The sequence below is a fragment of the Muscardinus avellanarius genome, assembly GCF_963383645.1.
Source record: "Muscardinus avellanarius genome assembly, chromosome: 15".
In the NCBI taxonomy this organism is placed as follows: Eukaryota; Metazoa; Chordata; class Mammalia; order Rodentia; family Gliridae; genus Muscardinus; species Muscardinus avellanarius.
In genome coordinates, this window is record NC_137801.1 from 21,580,466 (window position 1) to 21,596,373 (window position 15,908).

The window sequence follows — 15,908 nt, forward strand, 5'->3', positions numbered from 1 at the left end:
CCCCACGACAGAAGCCAAAGGCTCTTCAGCGCTTTTATTAAAAACAACCACGCAGAGCGCGCTCGGAGGTCTCTGGGCGGCTCGCAGGCGCGGCTGGACCAGTTCGGGCCGCGCCCCTTCCAGCCCCGGGGGGCAGGGCCGCGGTTCTGGGCTCACTTGCCCACCGAGTCGAATATGATGCGGTTCTGCTCGGCGCGCTCCCGTTGGCTCTGCGTCCGGGCCAGCTCCAGCAGGGTCCGCAGCAGGTGGAACGTGAGGTCGATGGACAGCGGAGGGTCGTCCCGTCGCGGCCGCTCGCCCGCAGTGCCCGGCGCCCACCGGGCGGGCCCCGCGCGGCGCGGGAAGCGCTCCGCCAGCAGCAAGAGGAGGGCGCGGGCCCCGCCGCCCTGGCCGCGCGCCGCCGGGCTCCAGCGAAGACTCGGGTCCGGGACCCCCGGCGCCTCCGCCCGGCTCCACTGGCTGCTCCCGGGGCGCAGCGCCGCCAGGAGCAGCAGCGCCGCCAGCAGCGCCGCCTGCCGCATGGTGCCGCCGGCCCTGGGCGGGAGCGCAGGGTGAGGCCGCCCGGGCCAGCCCGCGCCCCCCGCCCGCCCTGCCCGCCCGCCGCCCGCCCTCCCCAGCGGAGGGAACCGGCCGAGCCACTCACAGGTTGTCGGAGAGCGGAGCTCCGGGCTCTGTCCTGGGGCGGGCTGCGGGAGCCTTGGGGAGCACGGGGTCTGTCCCGGGACGCCAGCCTTATATAGCGCCAGGCCGGCTCCGGCTGACGTCAGCGAAGGACATGCACTGGCCGGAGCAGCAGCGACCGTGGCAGCTTCGAGCCCGGAGCCGGGAGCGGCGCACGCGGCACAGCAAACTTCGTGTCCCTGGAGCTGTGCAGGAAGCAGCGTGGGGCGCGGGAGCGAGAGGCCGGCTGGGCCACGAAGATTGCTCTTGGACCCACACGAGCACTTCTCCCCGCTTACAACAGCCAGCCCGAGTAGGTCTGGTCCGGGGAGGAAGGCCGCGGAGCTGTCCAAGGTGCTGACCCTGCGCTCCCCGCCCGCACCAGCGAGAGGCTCAGGGAACGCTGGGCTCCTCAGACCCAGAACCTGGCCCGGTTATCAGGTGGGCAGAGTGAGGCAAGCCGGAGAGCGCCAACACTGCCTATAGCCAAAGCTGGCACTCGCCAACACTGCGGATAGCCAAAGCATCCCGAAGTCCTGGCCTTGTCATAGCCCCCAGAATCTAAGTCCCACAGCTCTCTGACACAGGTATCGAGTTTAGCAAAAGGCAGATTTTCTCCTGGAATCCTAACAGCAGTATTAGTATGTGTTTGACCCTCTAGTTAATATCACGAGGTAGGAAGTAAGGAAACAGGTTTAAGTTCCTACTCTGTCACCAACTCGGGGTGTGACAGGTCACCTCACTTCTATGGACCTTCCTCAGTATCTACTTATGAAAGGAGGCTGAGCTTGGAGGGCAGAGGCTTCCTTCTAGCTATAGACACTTTTTGTAGTTTTCTGTTGGTTCTTAGTCATGATCTCTGCAGGTTCCAGATTATCTAGCTAGTAACAAATTTACTGAGGCATCATTAAAAGTTTGTGTGTGGTGGCACATGCTTGTAATCCCAGTACTCCAGAAACAGGAGGATCGCAAGTTCAAAGCCAACCTTGACAATTTATCGAGGCCCTCTGCAGCTTAGTGAGATCCTGTTTCCAAATAAGAAATAAAACCGGGCTGGGGGTTTAGCTCAGAGGTAAATGACTCTGGGTTCAATCCCCAGTGCCACACACACACAAAAAGTCTGTGGGGTTTCAAAGAGCACTAGGCTGGAATAACAGACATGTCTATGAAGAGTAAGGATGGGTGACATTTGTTGGGATACGGATATAAAGTTGGCAAGGCATAGGGTTCGACAAATATTGATGGAGTACCTAATGTTAATGTGGCGGGGATAAGATTAGTCACGGGCAGACCGCACGCACCATGGCAGCCCCATGAAGCCATAAGGGAGCTAATCTCTCACCTGGACAGAGTAGCTGTTGTAACACCATAGTGTCCCACGTTTTTCCTGTTTGTGGTGATGCTAGTGGAAACAAACCTGCTACATGGGCTTTGTCTAAAAGTATAGTACGGACAATTGTGTACATAAAACTTGATGGTGACGATAAATAACAATATGACTAGTTTATGTATTTACTATATTTTAAAATCACTATTTTATTTTACTTATTTTTGGCACTGGGGATTCTACCCCCAAGCTATACCCCTAGTGAACCCAAGGCATTTTATACCTGAACTATACCCCAGCTCTTTTATTTATTATTTTTTAGGTATTAGAGATTGAACTCAGGGGCATTCTACCTCTGAGTTACACCCCCCCAGCCTTTTATTTTGAAACAGGGTCCACGTTTCGGAGGGCCTCACTAAGTTGCTGAGGCTGGCTGTGCACCTGTGATCCTCCTGTCCCAGCCTCCCAAGTACTGGATTACAAGTGTGTGCCACCATGCTTGGCTCTATTTTTTAAAATTTTGAAAGAGGGTCCTGCAAATTTGCTGAAGGTCTTGTTAAGACGCTGAGGCTCTCCTCAAACCTGAAATACTCCTGTCACAGCTTCACAAGTACTGAGATTACAGGCATGCACTACTGTGCCTGACTTTCTTTCTTTCTTTCTTTTTTTTTTTGCGGGTCTGGGGATGGAACCCAGGGGCATTCGATCTCTGAGCTACACCCCCTGCCCTATTTTTTATTTATTTATTTACTTATTTATTGGTGGTACTAGGGGTGGAACCCAGAGGCTTTCTACCTCCGGGCTACACTCCCAGACCTATTTTATATTTTTATTAGGAAACAGGGTCTCACTAAGTTGCTGAGAGCCTCACTAAGTAGCTGAGGATGGCTTCGAACCTGCACGATCCTCCTGTCTCAGCCTCTCAAGCGTGGGGATTACAAGCGTGCGGATTACAAGCGTGCGCCACCACGCCCAGTTTCTGTGCCTGACTTTAAATCATCATCATTATTATAATTTGCAGTACTGGGGATGGAACCCAGGGGGATTCTACCTCCGAGCTACACCCCCAGCCCTATTTTTTATTCTTTATCTTAAAACAGGGTCTCACCGAGTTGCAAAGGACCTCACTAAGTAGCTGAGGCTGTCCTTGAACCGCAATCCTCCTGTCTCGGCCTCCCAAATGCTGGGATTACAAGTGTGCGTGCATCTTAAATCATTATTTTAGAACATGCTCCAAATATATATATATATATATATATATATATATATATATATATATATATATATATATAGTATGGGGTGTTACACTAGTAGCAGCCTCACATACATAACTCAGGGTTACAGAGTCTCTTGTTTGCATCAAAAAGCCACGTTGAATGACCTATACCATCCAGGTTTGTGTAAGTATCCTCCATGATGTCCACACAACAACAAAATTGCCTAATGACAATTCTCAGATGTATTCTCATTATTCACTAAGCACTGTGTGACTACTGTAAAAGTCTTGGTGATTTCAGAAGCAGTCAGTTTACATTTTAGGGTGAAATATACTATTGTAAAGTGTTAGTCCTAGTAAGTTTCTTTTTCTTTCTTTCTTTCTTTCTTTCCTTTTTTTTTTTTTTTTGGTGGTACTGGGGTTCCTGGAAACCCTTCTACCTCCGGGCTACACTCTTAGACCTATTTTTTATATATATATTTTTGGAAACAGGGTCTCTTAAGCCAGCAAGGCTGGCTTCGAACCTGCGCGATCCTCCTGTCTCTGCCTCCCAAGCGCAGGGATTACAAGCGTGCGCCACAACGCCCAGCATAATCCTAGTAAGTTCTGATCACCAATATCATCCCATGGACAATGACATGCCCATTTTTTTTTTTTTTTTTTTTTTTGCAAGGGGAGGCCTCTAGAAATTGAACCCAGAATCATTTTACTTCTGAGCTACACCCTCAGCCCCCTTTCAAAATTTTGTTTTGTTTTGAAACAGGGTCTTGCTAGGATGCGGAGCCTAAGTTGCTGAGGCTGGTCTTGAATCTTCAATCCTTCTGTCTCAGCCTCCCAAGTACTGGGATTACAGGCAGGTGCCACCACACGCTAGGCTCCTGATATGCCCATTTTGAGGAGACAGTCTGATCAACCTGGGGTCATGGCGCAGTGACGCAGGTACAAACAATGGGGCAGGGCAGCCTTAGAGCTGATGTGCCTTCCAGGACAGGTAGGAGTTCCAGACAACAGCAACACACTGGACAACAGCCAACCTAGAAAGAGGAAAGCCATCGTGAAGGAGAGGAAGAGCAGAGAGCAAGTGGGGGAAAGCATCGGGACAGGAAAGCGTAAACACAGTGGAAAAGGAAGGTCTACCCTGAGCATTTCTCCACTCAGGTCTCCTGTCTCCAGCTCCTACAGAGGAACTGTGTGGCTCCGCCCACAGGGCAGTTACTTCAGATTCTTGTGCTCTCCCAGAGCTCTGCCTTCCAGTAAGGGTCACAATGATTAAGCACTCCCAGCAGCTCCCTTGCCAGGCACAACTCTGCCATTCACACCCTCTTCAGGCCCCTTCTAAATACACTTATTTGTTCATTTTTTTGCAGCATTGAGGATGGAAACCAGGGGCATTCTACCTCTGAGCTACACCCCTAGCCCTATTTTTTATTCTTTATTTTGAAACAGGGTCTCACTGAGTTGCAAAGGACCTCACTTAGTAGTTGAGGCTGTCCTCAAACCATGATCCTCCTGTCTCAGCCTCCCAAATGCTGGGGTTACAAGCATGCGCCACCAAACCTGGCTTTTATTTGTTCATCTTGTATCAGGTAAGATTTTAAGTTTCAAAAATGTGTTGTCTGGCCAGGCGTGGCGGCGTATACTTGTATCCCAGCATTCAGGAGGCTGAGACTGGAGGATTGTGGTTCACAGACAGCTCAGCTATTTAGTGAGGCACTCCACAACTTTAGTGAGACCCAGTTTCAAAATAAAGAATAAAAAATAGAGCAGGGGGTATAGCTTGAAGATCAAATGTCCTAGGTTCCATCCCCAGACCTGAAAAAAAAAATAAAAAAAGAAGTGCTGTCTGCTATATAAAATAGCACTTTAGTCTGTTTATTTTGTGGTGCTAAGGATTAAACACAGAGCCTTGCCCATACTAGGCAAGCATTCTACCACTAAGCTATATCCTTAGCCTAGCAAAGTAGCACCTTTTTAAATTTTATTCATTTTGCAGTACTGAGGATTGAACCCAGGAGTTCTCTACTGCTGAGCTACATTCCCAGCCCTCTTTGTTTTGAATTAGAGTCTCACTGAGTCACTGTACACTGGTCTCAAACCTGCAGTTCTACTGTCTCAGCCTCCCAAGCACTAAGATTACAGATGCATGCTTCTGTCCTGGCTCCTATTTATTTATTTTTTTGTTTATTTACTTTTATTTATTCGTGGGACTAGGGATAGAACCCATGGATATGAGCTACATCCCAAGCCCTATTTTTTTGTTATTTTTAGGGCCTCACTAAGTAGCTGAGGCTGGTCACAAACCTGCGATCCTCCTGTCTCGGCCTCCCAAGTACTGGGATTACAGGCATACATCACCACAAACTAACCTCATCGGGTTCTTAGCTGGCTTTTAGGTCTGCCTTTCTATCTAAACTGGGCTGCAGCACCCCAGCTAGGCACTGTCCCTGCAGACATGCCATGAAATGTGGAGAGCTCAGGGGAGCTGAGCTCGGGTGAGACGAGAGCTGCAGAAGCAGGATGCTCTTTAGGAAGGTGGCAGAGGCCATGGGGATACTCTGGTAGTTTCTATAAAAAGCCAAAGGTTATGAATAAAATGCTTAAGAGTGTGAAGAGCTCTGGCCAGGGCAGTGTGTTGATAGGGGATCCAAAGGTGGTCAGGGTTGAAATGGTTTCCAGTTGTTGGTAATGTGGATCTTCCTTGAGGGGGAGGGGAGAGACCGTAATACCTGTAATGCAGGGGGACCAGGTAGAAGTTGGCTAGCTGCACCGCAGGCCAGAGCTACAAAGAGAAAAGCAGGAAGTCAGGTGGCTGTCTCCCACGCACGAGCTGCCTGGCCTGGCCCTGCCCCAAGCTCTGGGCAGAGAAGAGGCTGACGTGTGGGTTTCCCTGAGCATGGTGCCCACAGTGGGAAGGAGAGGAACCCCAGCAGAGGAGGACCCCAATCCCACAGCATTTCTGGACTTGAGGAAGGAGGAGCACAGGCAGGAAGGGTCAGCTCTTACGTAGTAGTTGGTTATGAGAGCATCAGGATAATCCTGAGGAGACAGAGAAGGAACAAATTAACACCTGCACCCCTGACGGCCGCTCCCCACGCGAACATCACCACAGACTTCTGCTCCGAGAGCACACGCCTGCCCCCACTCCCCTCTGCCCGCCTCCTTCCCCTGGGCCTGCCAGCCAGAGGCCCACTTACCCGCTGCAGTTTGGCCCAATTATCCTGGACCGACAGCCCATTGAGAGTCCCGACCAGGGGGAGTAAGCAGCCTAGAAAACAGGGGGCGAAGGCCCCCTGGGGAGAAATGCAAGCTCCGTGAGTGCCCCACTGCCCCAGCCAGCCTCCCCTTCCCAACACCCTGCTCCCTTGCTCACCTGATCCAACAACATCTTCTTTAGTGCATCTACTTTGGTAGCGCCAGGGATGAGCCGGTCCAAAACCCTGTACCAGCTTCCTATAACAGGGCCCTGAAAGCAAAGCCCAGGCCGGGCAGCAGGATGCAGTGAGGGGCACTTGGCTTTTATACCACCAAGTTTCTGCCCTGAGTATCAGAAATCAAGTCCCGAGGCAGATGCTAAGAAGAAGAGGGTGGCGAGGTGTGAGAGGCCAAGGAAAAGCACGGCATGGCAAGGACTGAGACCTCCGCCCAGTGCACCGCAGCCCTGCTGAGGGCAGAACTTACCACAAAGCCACAGCCCAGGGATACCATGGTTAGGGTCCGGCCTGTCTGATGTTCCCGCAGACCCCGCCTCTCCACCAGCTGCTGTGAGATAATGTCACCCAGGCCCATCAGGGTCCCTGTGCAGGGTACACAGCTGTCATCAGGACATCTTCAAAAAGTCTGCTGATTGGATGAGGCTCTGGCACTCTGAGTCCCAGGGCTTTCTCATCGGCAAGTGACTAGACCCCTCCTGAGGCCTCAAAGCCCTCTTCTTCCCAAGGATGGTGACATCTGGTGTGTTTCCTGTCAGAAACTGGGATGAAGCTGGGTGTGGTGGTGCACGCTTGTAATTCCAGCATTTGGGAGGCTGAGACAGGAAGATCTCCGGCTCTCTAGGATACTATTTAGATCATGTATAGAATAGAATAGTAAAGAACCCTGCTTCCTTCTCTCCCACCCAATGCAAGCGGCAATGTCCTTCACGTTGATGTTGGTGTCTCTATTTGTGGAAAACAACAAGGAACCTTATTTCTTCCTCCTCCTCCTGCTTCTTCTTTTTGTGGTACTAGATTAGAACCCAGGGGCATTCTACTTCTGAGATACATCCCCAGCCCTAATTTTTATTCTTTATTTTGAAACAGGGTCTCACTGAGTTGCAAAGGGCTTCACTAAGTAGCTGAGGCTGTCCGCAAACCATCCTCCTGTCTCAGCCTCCCAAATGCACCACCACACCCGGTTAAGAACCTTCTTTTTCAAAACATGAGTGCCTAAATGGTGTTAGGTGGGAAGAGGACTGGCTGAGCTGGCAAGAATACCCACAGGAAGAGTCTTGGCCACCTATTAGCACAATCAGTCAAACCTAGACTCTCCATTTTGTGCCCTGAGTGTGGTGGCGATAAGGATTGCAGTCATTTCCCCAGGCCTCTGCCCTGGCTCTCCTGCCCCAACCCCTTGGTGGCAGACACTCAGCTCCAAAGAGCCCTACTCAGACACCCACAGACAGAAACCAAGACAGTCGTCACTATTTACAGAGCCCCAGTCAGCTTCAGTGGTGTGACGGTTTCTGGTAAACACATTTACTGGGCTGCCTGGGAGTGATCGGCTGATCCTCAGCTCGCCCAGCTAGCTCACCGAGTGATGAGAGCCCCCTCCAGCCCCGTCACCACTGTCCCTCTGCCCTCAATTAGCACTGGGCAAACACATCCTTCAACCCTGTTCCTTGGCCTGGAGCTGGCGCTGACGTCCATACTGGCTGCGCACTCCTGGCTTTGCTCTTCCCCCACACCCTCGCACAGCCTGCCTCTGAGCACAGTCAGAGGCAGCTGAGGAAAGCGAGAGCTGGCGCTGAGGATCCATAGGTGACCTGAGCAGCTCTGCCCCCCATCCCTCACCAAGGCAACCCTGCCTGCTTCCCCCTGAAACTCCCAAGGTTCTCCCAGAATACTGCTGGACAGTGCCCCTCCGAGGGCAAGGAAAGTTCTACGTGCTTTGGTTCTCTTATACCCCAACACATCTAACGAGGCCCTGGCAGGTGCTCAGGACATAAACAAAGGGAAAATGTCAAATGCATGGCCCCAAACAACAGGACTGCTCCGGAAAGGGCATGAAAACGTACAGTTTATTCTGAAAAGCCTAACAGGGCCACGGGAACTGAGGGCTTGGCCCTCGACTCCAAGAGGTTATTAGCACTCACTTTGCAGGATCCCCCAACGTGGAGTCATCGACTGTATTTTCAAAGAGAGGAGAAAGCTGCTGCAGTCATGCTTAAGTGAGGAGCGACCCTGAGAAAGCTGAAGCCGAAGGCACTCTTTTTCCTTTATTTTATTTTTTAGTAGTGGGAAATGAACCCAGATACCCAAGCTACATCCCCAGCCCTTTTTATTTTTTTTTTATCTTGAAACAGAGTATCGCTAAGTTTCTGAGGACCTCACTAAATTGCTGAGGCTGGTCTTGAACCTAAAATCTTCCTGTTTCAGGCTCCCAAATACTCAAATTACAGATGTGTGCCACCACACAGTTGAACACATTTTTTTTTTTTTTTTCTGGTACCGGGGATGAAACCCAGGGGCATTCTACCTCTGAGCTATACCCCCAGCCCCATTTTTTCTTTATTTTGAAACAGGGTCTCACTGAGTTGCAAAGGGCCTAAGTAACTGAGGCTGTCCGTGAACTGCAATCCTCCTGTCTCAGCCTCCGGAATGCTGGGATTACAAGCGTGTGCCACCACGCCTGGCTAAACACACTTCTTAAATGAGGGGACTAACAGTCTGACAGCTTACTTTGGCCTAATGATTATTGTCATTTTTCCCCCCCTGTAGGACTAAGGATTGAACTCAGGGGTATTCTGCCTCAGATATACCCCAATCCAATTTTATTTTTTATTTTGAAACAGGGTCTCGCTAAATTGTTGAGGCTGATCATGAACCTATGAGCCTCCTGTCTTAGCCTCTCAAGCCCTGGGATTCCAAGTGTGTGCCACCACAGGACTCAGCTCAGATGGCTACTATTTACAAAGGACTCACATTTAATCATCACAAAAAGTCTGGGAGATAGGTGGTCAAATGTCCAACTAATGATAAGGAGAGAGTCTGAAAGATGAGGTGTCTACTAATATGAAGTGGGGTTGGGACTAACCTGGGCCGGGAAGCAAGGAGGCTTGGGCATTCCAGCACAGGCTGAGGCAGCCTAAGAGGCCAAAGGCAGCCAGAGGCCCCTGTAGTCCTCCTCTGCAGGGGGCTCTATCCCAGCAAGGCCTCACGGGCCCACACATCAGACACTTCCTGAAGGAAGGTACTTCCTATCTCTAGCCCCCAGAATTCCATCACCTCTGTTCCTTGCTACTTGAGGGGAGGGCAGGCAACAATATTCCTGGGCAAGAAACAAAAAAGAGGTGTGTTTCCACTCTTTGTGACTTGTTACCAGTCACACAAGCTGAATGAATACCCAACTCCCTGATCTCACTGTCTTGAGTATTGCTGCTATTGAAAAAGATGGATTTGCCAGGCGTGGTAGAGCATGCTTGTAATCCCAGTAGTGGGAAGGGTGAGATGGGAGGATCACAGGTTTGCTGCCAGCCTCAGCTACTTAATTAGGTCCTTTACGACTTAGAGAGGCCCTGTTTCAAAGTAGAGAATAAAAAATAAGGCTGGGAGTATGGCTTGGAGGTAGAATGTCCCTGGGTTTAATCCCCAGCACTGGTGTGTGCATGGGGGGGGGATGAATTCTAAGCTCCAAACTGCCCATGGAGCCTGAGGGACAGGGTAGCAATGGGAGTGAGTAGGTGGTGAGGAGCTCGTTAGCCCTGGCCAGGTCTGTTCATTTCAGGCAGAATAGCACCCAGTTCATTTTCTGCCCCACAGATGATGAGGGCCCCCAGACCTACAGCAATTCCAGGATGTTCTAAAGCTGTGGCCCAAGCAAGAGCAAGGCCTACATTTCTGGCTTAAGTGACCTTTTGAACTGGAAGGACTCAGACGTTCAGATTCCTCATCCCACCTTCTTCACTCCAGAGCCCAGAGACCCACACTACCCCAGCCTCTGGGAGACCTCCTGGACATATGTGGTTGGTCTCCACTGTCTAGTGCATTGGCTCCCTCTCCTTGGGCTTGGGGAGGTCCTGGAGGGCAGCAGGCACATGATGCCCGGATCCTGCTAGGGAAGGGCAAGGGGCTGCTGGGCAGTGATGCCCCAGTGCCAGGCTGGGCACAGAGCCCAGAGGGCAGACGCTGGCGTGGGTGTGACATCATGCCCCTGGGTAGGTGCCAGTTCTCATGCCGTCACTCCCCATCAGATCAAGAGGAGGGGGGAGAGGAGCCTGCCTCTGGGCACTTGGGACCATCCCCTGCCCACTAATGGAAAAACCCCAACTCCCACACCTCCTTCTAAGACATAAGTGGGGCATATACTCCCTACCTCCTCTCTTTTGTTCCTCCGCTGGCTTTTGTGTGGAGTCTTAAGTACAAGAAAATGAAGTGTTAACAGAACGTGAGAGGCAGAGGGACGGGAAGTGGCTTCTTGGAACGAGAAGTGTGCCCTTGAGTATAGGAGCTGGGTCGGCAGGTAGAGACAGTTCCTGGCCTGAGGCCAGCAGAGCTGAGAAGCCTCCCAGCATTAACTACCTGCCTGGCAGGGGCAGAGGCTTGATCTGGCCCACGGCCCGGCGAAGCTGAAGCCCAGCGCCCTGGAGCACATCCCCTGGGACAGGGCTGAGCGCTCACAGGTGGTCTTTACTCCTAGATGATGAGACAAAATGAATGGTTCTGCAGCTTGTCAGATGTCTAAGCTCAGACCAGCGAGGCCTGTGCTCAGAATCCCGAGGTCCCCATAGTCTCATGCACAGGGCAGTACATGTCAGTCCCCACTCCTGCCTCAGTTTCCTTTTCTGTAGTATCAGGGGCTGGACTGGATGGTCCTTACAGCGTGTGGAGCTCTCACATCCTGGCTTGGTTCATAATCCAGGGAGCCAGCTGCTCCCGCAGTAAGACTAGACACAGAGAGGGTGGCCTAAGATGGACGGAGGTGGGCCCTGGGCTTGATGGAGACTGGAAGGGCCTTCAAGAGAGGAAGAGATGAGGCTGACTCAGACTCTGCAGAACACGCAGCCAACCTCTCTCCGGGTTGCCCTGTCCCTGACTGGCTTGGCCAAAATTGGTGAATTAGGCACTTCCGTTGATCTATTTCAGGTCTTGATTCACCTATCTCTTGTTCCAGCCATCACTGCCTCGCTCCAGGCCCATGCCAGCTCTGGGGCCTCGCTGCTGATGACACTGGCAACTATGCTTACACACCCTGGCAGTGGAGGGGAGCTAATATCCCCTGGGGCGAAACTCTGATCAATGGGAAACTGCAGTTGGTGGATAAAGGTCTCTTCTTTTCTCCAGAAATGGCTATTCATCCAGACAGTCCTAAGAAGCATTTCTAAGAGGTTCTCAGCCAACTCCAAAGGACTGAGCCACCAGCGACCCTTAACAGTGACCAATTTGATAATGGATCCTTATAATGATTCTCCTTCTTTCCTTCCTTGGGATTACTTCCTACTCCCTAACAAAGTACCTGCCTAACTGCCTAACAAAGTACCTGCAATATAAGCTTTATGCTCTGCTCTTTGGAAAACCAAGACTAAGACAGTTATTCATGCTCATATTTATAGCAAGTGGAACAAATCCAACAAAAACACCAGTATAAAAAGAATAGCTTAGCCGGGCGTGGTGGCGCACGCTTGTAATCCCAGCATTTGGGAGGCTGAGACCGGAGGATCGTGGTTTGTGGACAGCCTCAGCTACTTAGTGAGGCCCTCCATAACTTAGTGAGACCCTGTTTCAAAATAAATAATAATAGCCGGGCGTGGTGGCGCACGCTTGTAATCCCAGCATTCGGGAGGCTGAGACCTGGAGGATTGCGGTTCGCGGACAGCCTCAGCTACTTAGTGAGGCCCTCTGCAACTCAGTGAGACCCGGTTTCAAAATAAAGAATTAAAAAAATAGGGCAGGGGGTGTAGCCCGGAGGTCAAATGCCCCTGGGTTCCATCCCCAGACCCGCAAAAAAAAAAATAAATTAAAAAAAAATAATAATAATAATGATGATGCCGGGTGTGGTGGCGTACGCTTGTAATCCCTGCGCTTGGGAGGCGGAGACAGGAGGATTACGAAGGTTTGAAGCCAGCTTCTCTGGCTTAAGAGACCCTGTTTCCAAATAAAAAAATAGGTTTGGGAGTGTAGCCCGGAGGTAGAAGGGCTTCCAGGAACCCCAGTTACCACCAAACAAAACAAAACAGGGCAGGGGGTCTGGCTTGGAGGTGGAATGCCCCTGGGTTTCATCCCCAGATCCGGGGGGAAAAAAAGTACAGCTTGTTGCACCTTGAGTGCCAATAACCATAGAAACTAGAAATGGCCAGCTCCTTAAGCCTTTAAATTTATTGTGCTTTTTTTCTTTTAATTTCCAAAACTTTTTCACAGAGAAACCCCTACACTCACCTTATAAGGTTAGATAACTTAATTCAAGTTCTAAATGAGGAATCCGAGGCCCAAAGGGGTTTATTAATTTGTGCTGATTAAGGCTACTAAGTGCTACAGCTCTGAGATTCAAATCTTGGTCTTTTAACTCCAATTCTGAAAGCTCTGTTTTCCAGTGTGATGAGTTATCCCCTGGGACCTCAGGAACTGATTGTGCTGAGGTCCAAAAATGGCTCAGTGAGCTAAACTGACTTCCCACCTTTATCTGTACTTTGGTCCAAATACACTGGGCAGCAGAGCGGGAAAAGTTTGGGAAAAGTGCTAGAGGCTACAGGTCATTGCAGCGCTGAGCTGGGGTCAGTCTAGCCTCAGAAGATCAATTTGCGGAGCCAAAGGACACTGGCACTGAAAGCCCCGACTCTCACTCAGCTGCATTTCTGCTCTTGGGCATCCTTGGAATGTCAGTTTCTGTCCTTGTCAGCCGCAGACCCCCTGGGTAGGGAAACACAAGGACTATCCTTCCCTTCCCTGCCTCTTCTTGATGACCACGAGGGAAACCTTCTGTCTGGCAGTTATGGTCCCTGAGGGAATCAGGCTGGGCAAAGGGCCCGGCGTGTCAGTTCCCATCACAGCCACACAGTCCAGCATGAGTCACCACACACGCAGCCAGGTGAGTCATGCAGGCTGATGGACACTCTGAGGACAGGACCGGAGGTATTTGGGCCCAGGAGGCCAGAGAGGGGCCCAGAGGGGGCAAAAAGGTCCATCTCCTGATCAGTCACACAGTGAAGTTTCAGCACGGATGTAGGGCTATTTTGGTAACAGAATACTGTTCCAAACCAGGCTTTCAGTAACCCCTACCTCTTCCAGCAGTCTTCTTGGAAGTCCAGAGACCTCATGAGAACACTGTTTCCTTCCTCTAAACATAGGGAAGAACCCAACTAACTTGGGCTTACCTATTTGCACTGCCCTGATGGTCAAGAGGCCTTCTGATCCTTCCACTTATAAAAACCTTGTCTTGAAAAGCAAGCAATTAAAGTGACCAATCAGAGGGGAGGGGATGGGGGAAGATGGAATCTCTTTAAAACTCATGAGGTGCGTAAACAATTATATCAAAGATAATCACCAATTAAGCATGGGATCGAGGGAGGGATAGGGAATGGGATGGGGATTGGATGAGGGCTTATTCGATGATAAGTGCTTGTACATCCTCTCAAGTCTTGTATTCCAAAGTGATCTATCATTAAAAAAATTAAAAAATAAAAAACTTGTCTCCATGCCATCTCCTCATGTTAGCTAACTTACAAAATGAAGATGGTAATAAATGCTGGTAAGTTCCTGAGTTACCTTTGTGAGCTTGCTACTTAATCACTGGATTTGGAATAAAAAAAAAGTCCTTGGTTAGTATATTGTTTTGGGATACACATATATGTAACAAACTGAAGAAAGGAAAACAATGAGGTAAACAAAACTCAGGAAAGTGGTAAATCTCTTGGAGTATGTGAATTAGGGAGGGATGCTGAAGGGGTTCCAAAGCTGCTGGGTACTGATATAGGAGTGGTCAGTTTCAGTACTATATAAACTGCAAATACATGTCTCTATTCGTGTGTGTGTGTGTGTGTGTGTGTGTGTGTGTGTGTGTGAATAGAGGCATTCTACCTCCAAGCTACACCTCCAACCCTATCTTATTTTTGAAACAGGGTCTCTCTAGGTTGATGAGTCTATTTGCTGAGCTGTCCTTGAACCTGCATTTTTCCTGTCTCGGCTTCCCAAGTGCTGGGATTATAAATATGTGCCACCATGCCCAGCTTACATGTCTCTCTTCTTTTGAATATTTCACAATAAGAAATGCTAGGAAAAATGAACTAGAGTCTTGATTTCAGCATTTATTAGGTATGCGCTCTAATATGGACTCAAGTAATTCTAACTCACAGACCTTTGTGGGCTCCTCTGACACAATGTATATGAAAGTGCTTTGCATACTATAAAATGTTAGAGGAATGTTTGTTAGTTTCCCAAGTTTGGGTCTCTTGGGCCATTGCCTTTATCATAAACTCAAGGATAGACTGCTCATTTTTTGAGGGCTTCAACTTCTACTTGACAGCGAGGCTAACTATGCATACTCCTTAAAAATTTTTGGGGGGGACTCAATCTCCAAAACTGGGCAGTATGGGGTGAGATAGCCAGCACTTCCAAGATGCAGGAAACAGGGGCGGTGCACCTCTGCCTCTCAAATCGGCCTGTTCTATTCCCACTCTGGTCCCAGAGGGACACTCACCAGCAGTCAGGACCTGGACTTTCCACGGGTGAGCAGCCAGGGCCCGCTGGTATGCCCGCCAGAGTGCCATGCCTCCTGTCAAGCCAAGAGGAGAGGGTCATCCCACTGCCCTCCCCATAATGTAAAAGATGCCTGGCATTCCCCCGTGCCCACTCTCTCCACTTATACGTCGGAAAGGACGCAGGCCTCAGGAGAGATGCTTCCGGGACAGTTTCCTGTCACAGGGTCGCCTTAGTCAACTGCGGAAGAGGCAGGCTAAGGCAGAGATGGTCTCCCGGTGGCAACTTTGTCTTCTTACCCCCAGAGCTAAAACACGGCCGCCTGGGGGCTCCCGTCAGGCTGGGACGGGAAAACCGGTTTGCGGTCTTCCACCCAGACCCAGGGTCTCCAGGTTCCGACTTAGTTGGCTTAGCCGCATCCTTTCTGAGTGCAACTCTACACCAGCAATAGAGCCCGCCACTACCCGGGGCTGGAACGGCCACATGTCCTGTGGGCACTGGTGGCGCGCGGCGCCCGTGTCCACAGCCACCCGCCACTCACCTGAACTGCGGCTCTGCGCCGGGCGGCCTCCCACGTGACCCGGCCGGGGACTTCCGCCGCAGACCCCGCCCCTTCCGCCCGGCGCGGTCGGGGTGTAAACCCGGATTGCCGCGGAGAGCGGCGGTTTCTCCACCCTAGCAGCCCCCTCCCCGTGGCCCGCGCCAAGGGTTGGTGTGGGCCCCGTCAGCCATTCTGCCCACCGGGTCCGATCTCTGCTCTCTCCCTAGACCCCTCCCAACCCCTGTTCCTACCTGCCCAGCCTCCCCGGAGCTGGACAAG

At 51.0% G+C, this 15,908-nt stretch overlaps 2 protein-coding genes across 2 annotated transcripts; both read right to left on the minus strand.

Moving 5' to 3' along the window:
- Nucleotides 1-152: 152 nt before the first annotated feature.
- UCN (urocortin) lies at nucleotides 153-521 on the minus strand (the record flags this gene model as incomplete). Its single annotated transcript, XM_080711746.1, has 1 exon — nucleotides 153-521. One exon carries the CDS (start codon nucleotides 519-521, stop codon nucleotides 153-155), a length of 369 nt encoding a protein of 122 aa, XP_080567872.1.
- A 3,646-nt stretch (nucleotides 522-4,167) lies between these two features.
- MPV17 (mitochondrial inner membrane protein MPV17) lies at nucleotides 4,168-15,159 on the minus strand (the record flags this gene model as incomplete). The annotated part of the gene is made up of 7 exons (XM_080711480.1): nucleotides 4,168-4,237; nucleotides 5,930-5,982; nucleotides 6,207-6,239; nucleotides 6,398-6,493; nucleotides 6,574-6,666; nucleotides 6,882-6,997; nucleotides 15,090-15,159. The coding sequence occupies 7 exons, from the start codon at nucleotides 15,157-15,159 to the stop codon at nucleotides 4,168-4,170; spliced, it is 531 nt and encodes a 176-aa protein (XP_080567606.1).
- Between the last annotated feature and the right edge of the window lie 749 nt (nucleotides 15,160-15,908).